At 43.9% G+C, this 16,462-nt stretch overlaps 1 protein-coding gene across 1 annotated transcript in view; it reads right to left on the bottom strand.

Moving 5' to 3' along the window:
- Positions 1-16,035, bottom strand: part of FLT1 (fms related receptor tyrosine kinase 1) — a 108,953-nt gene extending 92,918 nt beyond the window's left edge. Inside the window, 3 exon segments of the mRNA XM_080560893.1 lie at positions 475-695; positions 992-1,088; positions 15,726-16,035. Coding sequence (XP_080417019.1) covers positions 475-695; positions 992-1,088; positions 15,726-15,783 — 376 coding nt within the window. The 5' untranslated portion in view covers positions 15,784-16,035.
- Between the last annotated feature and the right edge of the window lie 427 nt (positions 16,036-16,462).

Raw genomic sequence — 16,462 nt, 5'->3', positions numbered from 1 at the left:
TACAAATATTAATTTTCTACAGCATGAGAAAATCAGTGATCTAGCAAGACTGTTTTGGTGTCCGTCAGCTGTCTGGAGATGTACAGTCTTATACAGACAGGTTGAAGTGGACGTTGCACCAGAAAAATGGTTTTCATTAGTCATCGCTGGATTAAAATATGATTTCTATAACATCCATTACACAAAGTCACTTCTAGTCTACTTCTATGTGGAGTTCTAGTTACTCCGGGGGGCTGGCTGGATTTGGTCTTTTTCCTTCTTCATTTTTTTTTGTAACAGAGAAAACACTAGCATTTGCATTTAGAAGCTCTGAGAAAGCAGGTTTTATACATAAATTGGTAAATTATCATAACATTTTCCAAGGATGAAAATATCATTCAAAACCCTGTATTTAACCACAGCTGATGTTCATTTTTATCCATTTTGCTGTACTGAAATGAAAGTACCAAGAACTGTTAAAAAACACGATCTTACCATTAATAAATACGTAGACCGTAGATTCCTTCTTCTTTTTCGCTGCACTTGTTGGGTATTTGCAGCTATAGTTTCCAGTGTCACTTGCTTGAGTTCTGCTCAAGGTCAGACTGCTGCAGGACTGCTTCCCATTCCTTCCACAGGCATACTTAATTACTTTCAGCCTTTTGCTGTCCTTACTTAGAGTTTCAGGCAAAGACCATGAATGAACCATTTCCCCCCTGCAAATACAGATAAGGAAGCAGAAACAATTATGTTGGGCTGCAATTATATAGCTCCAGTTCCCAAGCTTTCTTTTTTATTATATCAGGCTATTTCTGGGGCTCTCTTTTATCTTGTTTTCCAAAAACAACAACAGAAACAACAAAGAACTACTAAACAATTGCCATTGAAGTTCACTCCCCACCTTTCCCCACAACATAAGCTTTCATTTTTTTCTAATTTCAGTTACAAAAAAAAAAAGTATCAGGTGTATGAATTCCCAGCCAAATTATCAGAAGCCAGCTCAGCTGGTTACCTGCATGTGAGATTTAAAGTCTGGCCTGCTTGAACAACATGCTGTGTGCCATTTATGCTCAGCTCAGGAACTTTTAATTTTGATCCTGAACTGGATCCTAGAAAAACAAAGAAGAAAGTCATTAACAATGACGAATCATCCAGCTCCCAATCTGCTCACATTTATGATGTTATACTGGAAGGAGAAAAGAAAGCAAAGGCGTGCCCCCCCTCACCACACATACACCTTTTCTCTGGACGAAATCCTGCTGTCCTGACTCAGGACTGACATCCTTTCTAATGAGAATTACTCAGGAAAGAAAGAAGAAATGGAAGCTATGCAAGTTTTGGTCAACAACATTGGTCTCAAGTTGTTCGCTGAGTGTACCATGAAGCTCAGGACCTTGTGGCTGCACACCTAGACAGGGAAGTGTGTCCTGCAGCACTGCTGCTGCATTTCCTTAGGAAACACTACCATGGCAGCCGCTTGAATGGGAAGGGCAAAAGTCAGACACAATCACAGCAAGAGCCACATATTGATCTCTGAGATACAGAACTCTCACTCATAAAACTCACTGCAAAGCTGGAACTGCTTTGGAAGGAGGCAAAGTGGATTCAGGACCTTCCCTTCCTGACCAAAGCACTGTTACCTACAGTTGCTCATTAGCTTCAGGATTCCCTATGGTAAAGTGGTGCCAAAAGGCAACTGGACAGCTCTGCAGTACATTTTAAGTAAAAGTTCAAGGCACCCTCCAGATCAGACCCATTGCTTATTGGGGCCAACAAGGCCCCAGTCATGACCAGACCATTCTGGTGTGATGGGTGACACCCTGGGTACCCAGTATAATGCGGGGTGGGTTAGGGTGTTTGAAACATTGAGGCAGGTTTATCACAAGTGATGTGAAGGCAATTTTTAGGAAGTCTATGAAAAAGCATCATGGTCAGAAGTCTAAAGGACCACAGGACCTTTCCTTGCATTAAACCAGCAAGTGCTAGGAAAGCATAATGTCTTATCTTTGCACCATAACGGGCTATGGCCAGAAAAGCTTTTGTGTCAAGCAGACAGAAAGGCATGCCTTAGAGAAGAAACAGTCCTTGATCCCACTGACCTCGCACCAACAGCAAAGTGTTCCAGAAGTGAGGAACATAACAAGAAAATGTTTTGAAACATTAAAAACCAGTTTAAGTCTAAATCTGAACCCCATATGCAATTTGTGAAGATTTGAGTATTGTGAGAGAAGATCAGGGAGTGCCCCAGATCATTTTACTCCAAGAGAAAGTATTTCATTGTCAACATATGAGAGAAGCAGCATCGTGTAAACAAGAGTACTGCGGATTTTCCCCTACAACACAGTCAAGCACAGTTTGAGTTTAGCTATTATAAGCACTTCTAAGAGATCCCTACCACAGCTGAATATGAACAGCTGTATGTACCAAACACAGAAGACATCGCTAATCCTTGCGTGGCTGCTATGAATCACCTCTGGAAAGGCCTCTCTCTTTCATTGACTGTAGAAGGAACTTTGAGACACCACCTCTGGCTGAAGCGAGCAACTAAATTTTGAGTGTATAAACTTTCCCAGGTCAATTAGTTACTCCAAATTCAGCAGCTTTCACCCAGCAGTATATGCATCTGAGGACATATCTGAAGATACGTCTACTGCTGAATGTCAAAACTTTGTCCTGAGATGTGAACTTGTTCAGTCCAAGAAAGGCCTAGAAGCCAAGTCTACATTTTTGGAGAGAGATGCTAAAACTACGAAGACTTGGTACAAAAGGTAAGGAAGCGCGGCCCTCATCTGCTCTTACTTAACTTTTTTGGAAGCGTCAGCTGTGCTCCATTTGTCAGTAAGTATTTCCTACTGTGGCTGTGGCTGTCATGCTGCTCCTGTATGTACTAACATCCATGCTTGTACAAAAGAAGATTTAAAGCGTACACTTAAACAGATGCAAACTAAGTTATAGCTCACTTGAACAGGCTTCAAGCAAGAGCAAAACAAGTTTTCAGAACAAAGCGATTCTTTGAACTTCACCACAAATATTACCAGAAACTGAATGGTGATACTGTACAAATACACAGACTTCCTCTGTGATTTGTCTAGACAATCATACTTTTAACTAGAAATTATATATTCTTCCTGCTGCTAACAGGGGAGAAAAAAAGACAGCAAATCTTTGAAGAACAATTTGTTATGTGATATATTCCAAGCATATGTTTTTCTCACCTACCATTTAAGGATCTCAACTCTGAAGCGTTGGGTCTGCCAAACAGCGCATTGTGCTTTTAGGGGATGGTCTCTTGTAGATGCATACGGTCTATGAGCCTACTGAGTTTCAGTTCTGTAATAATGTCCCTAAAGGTAAACACTGGGAACTTGAGATAAGACGTTACAAGAGCTCAGGCAGCTTCAGGCTCTTTGGTTGACAGTGTTTGTCAGTGCCCTCCAACTAAGCTATCCGACATGAAACTACCACATTCCTGCATTTCCTTTATACTTCTCTTGTCATCCTGTCATTGGAGGCTGAGAATCTCTGAGCTGAGTGCTCAGCTTTGCTCAACACCACCAGCAGCACCCTGCCCAGGAGCAAAGTCAGCCAGACACCAGCATGACCATGCCTGAGACATGCTGGGAGCAGAAGACCAGCCCTGGGAATATGGGCTGCTGTTGTGTCCAAAGTCTGCCAAAGGTGAAGGGCAAGAAAACATTATAAAGGTTACAGACTTCTCTCTTGGTAACTCTATGTTAATATAAGACATCCACGTGAAAATCTCAAGATGAGTCTTAAATTAAACATATAGAACAAGAGAGCCTGGTAGTGTGCATGTCAGAAGACCTGCCTTAGAGTTATTAAAATCGAATGAAAAGAAAAAAAAAATCTTTTCACCCCCATCCTGTAGGCAAAAAAGAAAGCAAGATATGCTGGATAAATATTGAAGCTTTTGCCTTTTTACACGTATTACGTGTACCTAAAAGACACCACAGTATTTGTAAATATTATGGGTGGGATCGTAAGGAGTGTTTAGTGTTTGTCTAACTTTGCTCCCATTGATATAAGCTGGAGTTTCACCATGGATTTAGAGCACATTTTAGACACAACTCCAGTATTTAATCATATTAATATTCAAGACCTAGCATCGGTGCTTTTGGGATGACATATCAGATTTGTTATACGTTCATTCATTTAGTTTTCCACTGACAAAAATCCAAAGTAAAAGATCTTATTTCTGGCCAATATTGGTTCTTTTGCAAGTCTGCTGGACAGTATTTTTACCAGCAAAGATGCTAGGTCTGAAGTAAAATAGCTTTATTTGACATCCTATCTATTCATGGGTAATTAGCTTCCTTAAATTTTTAAATGCTACAAAACTGATGCACAGTACAAATGCAATGGAGTTTGACATGCTTACCAGAAAAGAAAAAGAAAGGAGAATAGCAAGGAAATTCCTACTGTCAATATTTAGAAGTGGGTTATACCTTCTCTGAGTCTTCTCCGGGCATTTTACTTGACACTGTCTTTTCTGAAGGGTCATGGCTCAACAGGACATGTTCACTTATCACTATGCCTGTCACTAGGCGACCATCAGCAACCTACCCTCACACTGACCTACATTGGGGGGTGCAACTTCTTTTTGTGTGATAACAAGAGAACTAATTAATCCTGATAACTGAGGAATCTCCTCCCATAGGGGAAGGGGTGATATTTTTTTGCATATTCTATTTGTTTCGGAAGGCTTATTAGATACATGTGAAAGGCAGACAATAGGCTTGCTTAATTAATAAGCAAACATCAATTTAGACTGCAGAAGTTAGTCTATATAAAATGAAGGAAGGAAAAATAATATTTTCAGAAAGTAGAGGGAATAACCTGTAATTTGCTAAGGAACAAAAGAGCAAACTTTCTTTAATTATTTTCTGTCTTGCAAAAAAAGGCAGTGTTTTTCCTGAATTAAGTAAACAAATTTTAATTATTTTTTAACCAAAACCACTGATTACAAGTAATTAAAAAAAATAAATAAATAAAATAAATGAACCTGTATATATTTTCCCAGTATGATGTGTGAGTTCATTTCAGCAGATAACCAAGTAACCATGCATATATGATGTACCTTCCACTAAACCTTGATTTCTCTTAAAGGGATAGATCTGCTGAACTCAAAATCAGGCCCATGTTCTGAATTGTTACCTCTGTTCTGATTTTTCCAGCTTCTTCTTTTGAATTTCCTTTTAAAACTTAAAATTTCTGCTACCCTTGTCTAAAGAAAGTAAACCCAAAATCTAGCTCTATGTCTTAATTTAAAGACAAATACTACATTACAAGTTATTAGAAACTGCCTTGAGGTTAACACGTTTGGTGGTCTTTAACTTCTTTTTCATAATTTGAGGCTAAGTGATTTTCCAGCCACTCCAGATATCCTGAATATGTTGACTGATTTTTTTCCCCTGCACTACGAGATGTTAAGGAGAATGATCAGTTTATCTTTGCAACTTCAGTGTATACAAGGAGTCTGACCTTCTGTGTTTAAAGTGCCATCTGTGGGCAATAAAGTTATCCATCAAGAAGTAATTGTTTCGGTCACTGTTGAGGTTGCACGTGTGTTGAAGCTTGTTAAACATAACTGATCCTTTGTAATTTTTACCAACAAATATGATTTCCTTCTTTCAAGCACATTCAGCAAAAATGTCTTTTGTATAGGACAGTCTCGAAGTAGAAAGGGAATGCACATGATTTCTTAATAGGGTCTTCACCTCTCTCTGTTCTTTAAAATGTGGGTCATTTGGTTCAAATGCAGCCCAGGACTTTACTCTTGTTTCTGAGCACTTCCTTGTGAGTCATCTCATTGAAGGGAATGGTGACACCCACACGTGTGCAACTAATAAGCAACCACAGGGTCTGGCCAAAATGGTTAGGAGCATGGTAGTCACCCAGAGGGTTGACCTTCATTGTGTCCCAGTGAAAACCAGCTGACTGATCTGAAGCACCTTAAGCAGAATACAGCCACCAGCTAACCTCATATGCAGAGAATAGGTTTACTCCATTTTGTAAAATTAGAGATAATGGTAGTTCTCTTTATTTCAGGGTTCTTTGTGAGATATTGTATTACCATCTCTTCTAAAGGTACTTTAGGCCATTTTATGGTTAAATACAACTTTTTTTTTTTTTTAAACATCATTATGCCATATCACTCTATTAAAAGAAAAAAAAAATAAAAGAAGAAAGGGAGAAAAATGAACTTGTGGTGAACTTCGAGGAGCTATTTAAAGTTGTAATTTACATCTGACCATACGGAAAAGTATTGACCAACACTTCCTCCTAGTTTAATCAACACTGAAATTCCCATCAGCTTCAATAGTTGCGGTTAGAAAGAAAGAATTGCAAGAAAGTTTCCGGGCAGAATTCTATCAAAGTTTCAGTAGTGACCGGAAAAAAAAAAAGATTATTTTCCTGCCCCAAATGTGAAAGTCCAGCCTGTTCCTTCCACAGGACAAGAGGGAGAAAGCATCACCCCAGAAAATGAAGCTTTCTACTTCTGTGACTGCTGGTAGCTGGGAAGAAGCTACTTGTCCCTCCCCATGGCATCAATATCCCCCACCTCATCTGCATTGACTGGTTCTGGCTCCTGCACACAGAGGTAAAAGCGCTGTATCCACTGCCTACACTGAGAAGCAGCATCCAGGGAAGACTTAGAGTGCCAAACCATCAGCCACCCTGAGGGTCAGAGCAGCATCTCCAGGTCTTTCAGGTGCCATCGAGGCCTCTGTTCTGAAGGAAGCCTCACAGCCCTTCATACACCTAAGTGCACAGCACGTCTCTGAAGCAAATCCAAATGCCACACCTACAGTTGGCAGAAGAAAAACCAGGACAGATTATCTGCAAGGGAGCATGGAGGTATGCCTGTGACACAAGATAATTGTCCAGCCGAGGAGGCTGATGATCTGAAGCAGCAAAATGTAACCACTATTTTGGTCCAAGCAGAACTCTGCAGGGCAATCCGGGGCCATGGGGACCTGGAAGGGTTAACAGACATGGGTCCATGGGCCATAAGTGGCTTTGTCCTTGTTTCCTGCTTGCTCTGGTGCAAAGAGAGGCTCTGCATGTGCTGGCAAAGAGAAACACGCTGTGGGCAGAAGAAATGGTTCATGCTGTCTCACTTCTCAACAGATCCATCACTGCCACATGCCTCCTCTGTGACTGAAATGTGTTCTCAGTGCTTTCAAGATCAAGAAAGTTGTTAAAAGCTGTTTACTAACAAAATATGCACTGATTCATAAAAATCATCAATCTGTTGATTCATCCCTTTCAGGACCAGAAGGGACATTCCAGTTATCCCGTCTGATTTTCTGCACAACACACACCCAGTGATTTCTGAATTGAATACTTGAGAGTGATGAATCTCAACTATAATTTAAGAATTTAAAGTACCACTGGGATGTAACATCCAGCCCAGAAAATGTATAGATTAATGGATGAAAGAACTGGGATCCTTTATGATACAGTATTGTAACAGAGTCTGAAAAGCATAAGGTTTATCACTGTAGACTTGAAGAGTCTTGTGCAGGCTAAAATGCCCTGACCCTGACTCCATACCCTGGAATTAAAAATGACAGCAGGGCAAATGGACACATTACTGACCAAGAAATGTCTTCACAGGCACAGAAAGATGTGTGTGTCCAATTTTTCAGCCAGTGTCCTTCCCCGCTCAGTACTGGATCTCAGAGCAAGTGATAAGAGTTTATTTACTGCATGTGTGCACTTACTGTGCACAGATGTGTAAACACGCTGATACAGGATTAGGTGCTATAGAGGCGAAGCATAACACCGGGTACCTAAAAATAGAGCGAGTACAATTCTGATAGCACGTCATCAGTGCATCTGAGCAGCACACACTACCATGCCAATGTGGCCAATAGCTGTAAATATAAACAAACATATATTCCCCCAATATTTGCCACTCAATTGCCAAATATTTTGCTGGTATTTCACCCTAGATAAGTAAGGCTCAGCTTAGTGTTTACAGATGCCTGTGGTAAAGTCTTTTCATTTCAGTTGTTCATTTAGATTTTTAGAAATTTAGGTCTAGAAATGTAAAAGACTGAAACCACAGTTGGTTATCTGAAATAAATGTGACTCTGGTTACAACCTATTGAAAGCACTACCATTTCCTGTCATAGCCAGGCAGCTGGAAAGCCACAAAGATGGCCAACACGATGCAGTTCAGTGCACTGTGCCCCAATTACTGCTTGAAAGCACCTGCTCCACCAGCTCACCAAAACCTTGTGTCCCATCTGCGCTAAAGTTACCAGGTGACAGTTGTGCATGGTCACGGGCACTTTAAAACCAAAGCCTGTTAAAATCAATTTCAAAATTCAATATTCAGGGAACCTGAGAAAAATAAATAAATAAATAAAAATCTTAGTTTCATCTTTTACCCATTCAATCTAATAACATCTAGACACTTAGCATCTGAAATAAGCACTTTTGCCACCATGTAGCATGGCAAAGGTTCTTGTTTCATTAGCTATGTAAAGAGAAAGTCATTAGCAAAGTAAAATCATCCGCGGTCAAAAACATTTTTCCCCATTGAGCATATGAAATTGGAAGTGTGAACCTGAATGAATAACCTAATGCCTCCAGTACAACCCCCAATGGGACCATTGCTGGAAAACCAGCTAAGGCCATTGTGGAAGAGAAGCTGTTCTCTCTCTACCAGATGGTGAAGCTGTGTGGTTGGCCACTGGAATTCACCCGGGAGGACGTTTTCACAACTCCACACATGACTAAGCCCATGCTGCATGCAGGATCCTGTGTGGCCCTACCCACAATAGGTGCAGTGGGCGACCAGGTCTATCTGTCATGTGCGGACACTTGTCTGTGTTCCCTGCCCCTCTGCTCCAATTCCACCTTGAGAGGTACCAGCGCGTAACCATCAGTTCAATACTTTCATTATGAGGAAAGTTTATCCCATTAACTAGTGCGGTAGGAAAGTACTGATCTGATATAAAGGCAAAGCAAGCATATTAAAAACACACACAGAAATTATTTTAATTCCTATGTTTAGGAGCTAAGGGGGTAAATTTTTTTGACCAAATTCTATTTCTTTACCAACTTGATACTTAAGACTCGTTGCAGATTCTCTGGCAAGACAAACTCAGCAATAAAATAGGATTGAACATGAAGATTGATTCATATAGAAGTCTGAGCAGACAAACTGCCTGGCTGCCAATAATCTGCCGGCTCAGCCAGCAGCACAGGCCTACCAAATCCATTTGGGACTGTACTGTTCATTAAGCTGTGCACACAGGAATAAATTCAGAACTAAATTAAATAAAACTTAGAGCAAACTGCAGGATTTCCACTTTGCTCAAGGCTGCCAATTATTATTTCCTATGCTCCATCATTACAGCTGAACTGTCCTATAACGCTCCAAGAAAGAATAAAAAGAAACAGAGTTGAAACTGACTTTCCATCCACCCTACTTTAACCTATAAAACAGAGTTACAGAGTACAAAATAAGAGAAAATAGCTAATGCAGAGGGCACCCTCCATCTTTCTTCATTACAGAAGGCATCCGTCTTGCCAAGGGCTGGCCTGAGGACTAGCCTGAGAGCTTGTCTGAAACAGGTCACTGCTCCATTTGGCCTTGGTAGGCTTGTGGATTTTAAACCAGCCAAGGTGAGGACAACACTAATGAAGAAAATTGGACCATGTTTGGCTTTTTTGGCATGCAAGAAGTGCATCTTGATGAATGGGTCAAGAGGCTAAACCCTTATTACAGTTAAATGTCATGTAAAATACAAAGTTTATGGTAGGTACACATGCAGAAAGTTTCTGGCAAGCATGTCTATGGCTCAATTTACACTGAGAAATTATAACCATTAGTACTTATAGATTAGGACAAATGTGAATTACAGTGCTGCATAGAACAAAGAAAAGTAAGTTTCCACCCCAAACTCTACCAGCATAAGAAAAGAAGAAAATTCTCTATATTATATAGCATAATGCAATATAATCTCACAATGGTATATCCATTTTCCATAAACATAGACAAGACCTAAATTTTGTCAGACTCTAATTTATTACCTTGACCCTGAGACCTACTGTCTCTTAGTAAGTCATAGTGGGTTTTGGATCGCACTTCCAAAAAAAATCATCTCTAGAGAATGTTATGAGGTAACTACTTTTCTTGCAAGGTTTCTTGAATCTCCCCTGAAGTCCAGATGTTGGACACCACCAGAGACACAACACGGAGCTACAGAGAGCCTTTGTCTGTTCCAGGATGGCAGCTCTCACGCCTCTGTTAACATTGGTCCGCAGTGACTCTGACGAGAGGTTTTTCCACGAAGGAATGACAATGGGAACAAAGGGAACAAATTCCTTCATCCCATGGCAGAGAAGAATCCCACAGGAAGGACGCTTAAGTGAGCTATGTGAAATTGTGGAATTCCTCTCACAAAGCGCCCTTGTGCTCATCCCTTGCTGCTCCCCACGCACTGAGCAGGGGGTCCTGTTCCCAGGACACGGGCTTCCCAAGGGAACTTCCGAGGAGCAGAGGACATCTGCTCACAGGTCCCCGGCTCTGCTTTGCCACAGCATCTTCAACCCACTGAAATCCTGGAAACAGCTTCTTCCTAAGCATTTCCTCATCCTCCAGCTGCTAGAGCAGTAAAGAACACCTTGTTTCAAGGCAATAGCTCCAAAGGTGGGAATAAAACTTAAAAGGGATTTTAATAACAGGGCTTAGAGTCACGGATCAGTGGGTGCTAGAAGAGTATCTCTACCATCTAGAGAAATATTGGAGTCACACAAACGTAAAACTATGTCTATCTTATCACGCTGGACTGTCTTTGGGTGACTTAACACCATGAGTATGGACAAAACTATTTTGCTATTTGGTAGAGTTGATTTGATGGAAAAACAGCAGTGACAGTAAAATCATGTCATCTGAGCATGAACCATTTTCTTCTCCATTAATGGAAACCAAACCAAATTCTGGGAAAGATGATGAATATATTGGTTAACTGTTGTGCAAGAATCAATCTCCATCTTGAGCAATACAGATGCATCATCAGCAAGATCCTCTTCCTCGTCTTCTTTAGTGGCACATCAAAAAGTGGTATATCTCTACCCAACATGCCACCAAAGAAAAAAAAAAAGAAAAAAAAAAGCCAACAAGCCCAAACATCACCAAACATGGCATAAAACAGAAGAAGTAGTCATCTACAGTCCCAGTCCAAGTTCTCCGTACATCCTGATGGTTCAGGGCTCAAGGTTCAGGCAAGAGTGCCTCTGACATATAGTTTCTAATCTTTTCTCCCACACTCTTGTATTTCTTAATCTGTTACAACTTTGCTTAGCTCCAGCATGAATTTGTTCTGTCAGTCACAACAGGCAGGATATAACCACAGAGACTTTCGCAGTGCTGACCTCCAGCCGCAGCGGAATGAAACTGAACTTCTGCATCTTGATAAAACTGTGGGCACCTTCCTGTCCATCCCTGAACCAACTCTAGGATAAGCAGTTCCCACATGGTGGAATAAAAAGTCAGGCCATTCCTAGCCAGGAGTGCTTGGGGAAGCTTTTTTCCCATTTGAAGGACTGTGTAGTAAGGATGCATCGTAAGGACCAAAGGAAAAAGAGGCTGGTGCTGTCCACGGGTGGAATTCATGCTCAAATATGCACTGAAATGTTTCCACACGCTCTTACAAATATTGATAGAGAAAAAAAAGAAAAAAAAAGCTGCTGGGGGGGAGAAGTAGGACAAGAAGTTGAAGCACGCCTGAAGGGAGTAGGTTGCTGCTTGAAGGTGTCCCACCAAGGGGAGAGGCTTGCCTCCAAGAGCAGAGGTGGCCGTGGTGGCTGAGCATCCTATTCTTCGCAGCAAAGCTACTCTTGCAGCAGTCTGGTTTTCCGTGCCTTCTGGGGCTGCAACAGGAAGCCTCAATCCCTACTTTTAGGGGATTCAAAGGAGGAGTTTTGCTGATAAAGCCCCACCACTGCCCCACTGGATACGTATTTTTGAGACACCGAACCTTAACCTTCATCTGCTGAGCCTCTTCCTTTCCCAATCTCAGTTGGACACAAAAACTAGCAACTTGATAAACATTTGTGCTTGAAGTTTCCAAACCACATTAAAGTGTAAGGACTCAGCAACTGCCATGAAAATCTGGACAATTTCCTTTTCTCCTATACACCCACACAGTGTGAAGGGCTACTGGTTTGAGTCTTTGAAGCATCTGACAAAAATAGGCTCAGCTTGTTTGCTATTGTTCACATGTAAAAAAAAAAAAAATCCAAAAAAGCACCATCAAACCACAACCAAACAAATCTCCAAATCTCCCCAGTAATGATTTTTTTAGGTTTTAAATATATTGAGTGCTTCTAGATGTGAAGATCACATGTGAAGGCACATGCCAAGTCCGGATTTCCTCATGCATGAACCATAAAGCTGGAACGTGCTAGTTTAGCCCAAAGGAATTGCTCCAGATTACACCAACTATAAGAGGAAGAAATCTAAAATTCTGTAGAGTTTATGAGCAAAGCACCTGTCTGGTAAGGCATTCGTAAGTGATGTAAGTGATTTTCTTTAGTAATGCCAAAAAGCATGCCAGTACATGCATCTTTTTAAAAATCTCTTATACAACAGCATCTAACTCCTCTGCCTAACATGAATGTAGTTTGAAATTTTTCAGGGAGCCCAATTTCCATGAAGATCCAGAATAATTGGAATAACCATTTTTTCAGCACTCTGTTGAGATTTCTAACCCTAATCCTATGTTAGACCACTGTAGCTGTGCATCTGCACAGCTGTTTCAGCTGAGTAGTCAAATCAGATAGAAACCTTAACATGTGAACTTCAATCTGAACAGCATTTTCAGGGAAGTCAGGTTAGTTATTGTAAGAAATTAACCTCAACGCTGTTTAGATTTGACCTGGAATTTCTTCCTTCATTTTTTCCAGCTGACCATGAAATTGAAAAGTCCATCATTTGCTGGAGATTTTGATGATCTTCTTCCAACTGGAATAACTCAGGTTTGTATAGCACCGTCCACAGATAAGATTGTAATAGATTCTATTTATCTTCTAGCCACTAATTGTGAGGTATTGCCAGTGTGTTGACAGCTGGAAATAAAGCTGATTTATCTGTCTCTAGTTTCTGGAAAAGAGGACACATAATCCTTGATCCAGCCTGCAGAATCTGATCTTTTTGAGGTTTAAACCCAGTCCTTCACACTCCCAAGCATTAGTGATTGAAACTGTTGTGATATAAAGTCTGCAATTGGGAGATCAAACCTAAATAAGGCACCAAAGTTTTTATGTTGACCATTACATATCCAGTCTTCAGCATAAATGTGTGCAATATAATTTGTGGAGTACATATATACAAACAATAAAGGAAACATATGCAAGAACTATGAAAAACAGAGACAAAAAATATTGTTCTTTCCGCGATAGCTAAAACGCAAATGTGCATAGAAATACCAGAGGGCTGAAGTGCCCAACACTCCCATGTCAAAGCATATCTCATTTCTCGAATGGGAACTCTTTTTGTAATTTTTTGTAATTTGCATGTTGCTTTGGGGAAATTTGAATTACTAAATAGCCGTAAACAAGCTAAAAGATCTCTTTCTCTCTCTTCCTTATGAAACTCCCTGTGGTAACTCCTGAACCACTGACTCATTTGTGAATCTTCTCTGGTACCTATCAGTAAATGGAAGCTCAGCAGACACCCGCAGACTGAAGTACAAGAGTAGTCCATCAAGAACACTTAAAAGGGGAAGTGCTGAACAGCCTCAGTAAGAGTTTCGGGTAAGCAGTGAAGGAACATGAGATGTGAAGAAGCACATAGAAAGACACATAGCACAGAACCTCCCACCACTTCACCGATAGTTTTGAAATGCTCCATGCAGATGCAAGTGTGGAGAGTTTTGCTACTGGATTAGAAGAAATATGACCAACCAATACGTGATGTCCAACCAAACCTGTGCAAGGATTACTATCCAAGAAAGAAAGAAAGAAGGAAAGAAAGAAAGGAAAAAAAAATCAAAGAGGTTGGAAAAGTCTGAATTCTGACTTGGAGCTCAATCTCTCATAGTTTCAAGGGAGGAAAGAAATACAAGTTTCCAGCAAACCAGTTGCAAAGGCACTCAGCTGAACAGCAGAGAAGCTCATGACCCCAGGATGTGTGTCCCCACAGCCCAACATCCAGAACACCAAAGTTTTTTCGCTAACCAAGCCGGGTTTTTCCCATTGGATTTAACGTAGCGTGCTCATGCCCCTGACAGTCCCTGGAACAGGAAGGTGAACCAGGGTCTCGTACAGCTCAGATCACGGAGTCCACCTTCTCCCAGGGCAGTGGGTTTGCCACAGCTTGCACAATGGGAAACCTTTCCGACAGGAAAGAGGAAGCCGGTGCCCCAACGCGGCTCGGCACCGCGGGAGCCCTTGTGGGAGAGGGACACTGAAGTTCAAGCTCAAGCTGTGAAGGAAGCCAGGCAAGGATTTGAACCCACATTTCCTGTAGCCAGGGTGGGTGTCCCATGCCTGTGTCTATTTCAGTGTTACTCCAAGGAGGGCACAGGAACCTCCTTGGCAGAGAAAAATAATGTGGGGAAATCGGCACTTTCCTGAGGAAAAAAATATAATAATAATAAAGACGACGACGAAGAAGAAGAATACCTATATATCTATACCAAAGTTGATGAATCAGCGCTTCCCGAGCCGGAAAATGTCCCGGCGGCGCGGCCCCGCCAGCTTCCCCCCTTGGGCAGCACCGGCAGCGCCCGGGGAGCGCTCCGTCCCGGGGGGGCGCGCCTGGCCCCGCACGGCACCGGGTCGCTCCCACGGGCTCAGCAGGGCTCAGTGGGGCTCAGCAGTCCCAGCCCACGGCCACCCGCTCGGGTTTTTGCCTTCTCGCCCCCTCCCGGGATTTGCTCACATGGCCGAGAGCGGAGATGCTGCGCGCAGCCCACGCGGAAGAGCCGGGAGCACCTGGGGAACCCATGCGGGGAAAGGTTGTGGGGACGCGGATCTGGTCCCGGAGGGCTGTCCCGAAGTGCCGAGGGACCACCCTAACGCAACCTTGCTCCCAGGTGACCGGCGAGGCAAAGCAAGGGGACACGGTTCCCATCGCGGCGCTCCGACCCTTCGGGGCCGGCTCCTCTCTCAAAGTGGGAAAATAAAAAAGAAAAAAAAAAAAGGAAAAAAGGAAAAGGAAAAACAACTCGGGGAGGAAAAAAATAAATAAAAATTGAAAAAAAAAAAACAGCTCGAGGAGGAAAAGCAAAGCTTTGCGCGGACCCATCCCGGCACACGCAGCCTTGCGGGATGCAGGCGCGGCGAGTGGCTCCATCCCGCCCGCGGTACGGCCCCGAGAGATGCCCCCGGGTCGGGTCCGTGGGGTTTTTGGCCGAGGAAACGGGCACCTTTTCCGCCTAACGGGCAGGACTGGGAGAGGCTGACTCTCGGAAACAAAGCGGGCTGGAAAGGAGCCTGCCCTGCAGCCGAGTCTTGTTTGCTTTCCGCGATGCACCGGCTCGGACTCGACTCGGGGGAGCGGCTGCTCCCCGGGTTGCCTTGGGATTTGGGAGGGGGGTCTCTCCAAACAGCCAGCATCTCCTTCGGGACCCTTCCCCGGGGTGGGGGGACAGGGACAGGGGCAGGTGCCCTCCGACCCCCGCGGGGGACACGTCGCGGCGAGCCGGTGGCCGTCCGGAGAGGGGTGTGGGGGGGGACAACGGGGGTCGTCGGAGCCTTACCTGCGAGCAGGAGGGCGGCTGCCAGCAGCACGGTCCCTGAGAGCGGCTGGCGGGGCATGGTCCTGCCCGCGGCCACGCAGGGCTCTTCCCCTGCCCGCGGCGGCGAGGCGGAGGCGGAGGAGCCGGCTGGGCTCCGACGGGCTCTCCTCGGTGCCGGGCTCCTCCCGCGGTGGCGAAGATAACGGCGAGGCGAGGGATCAGCATCCAGCGGCCCCACAGCCCTCCCCGCCCGCCCCGGCCCGCGGAAAGGGAGTGTCCGCCCTGCTGCCAGCTTCACCTCCCGCGGACATCAATCCCCAGCCAGCCCCGGCCCCGCTGATTTATAACTTCTCCACCCCTCGCCGCGCACCCCCATCCCGCCCCTTCTCACACCCCCTCGCCCCCGCCCCACATCCTCCGCCGCCAGCACGCCCTCTCCCCGCCCGACGGCAGCCGCCGGGGGAGCTCCCCCAGGGTCTCCCCGCACGCCGATGGGGGGCTCGAAACCCCCGGGGACCCGGGGTTGCCCTCCCCGTGAGCAAATGTAGCTGAGGATGTGCCAGGAGCCCGCCCTGCCAGCTCCGGTGCTGGCTCTCTCTGCCCCTGGGACGCGCAGGTCTGAGCTGGGAAGGGAATTCTCCTCCCTGCACCCTCACCTCGTGTGGTCCGTATCTTTTTTTTTATTATTTTTTTTTTGGGGGGGGGGCGGGGATGGGAAAGGCCAAGGGGAGCCTGGCAGCAAAACTCAAGTCCCATCT

This window comes from Anser brachyrhynchus, assembly GCF_964034855.1.
Source record: "Anser brachyrhynchus genome assembly, chromosome: 1".
Lineage (NCBI taxonomy): Eukaryota > Metazoa > Chordata > Aves > Anseriformes > Anatidae > Anser > Anser brachyrhynchus.
This window is presented reverse-complemented; position numbering and strand designations above follow the sequence as displayed.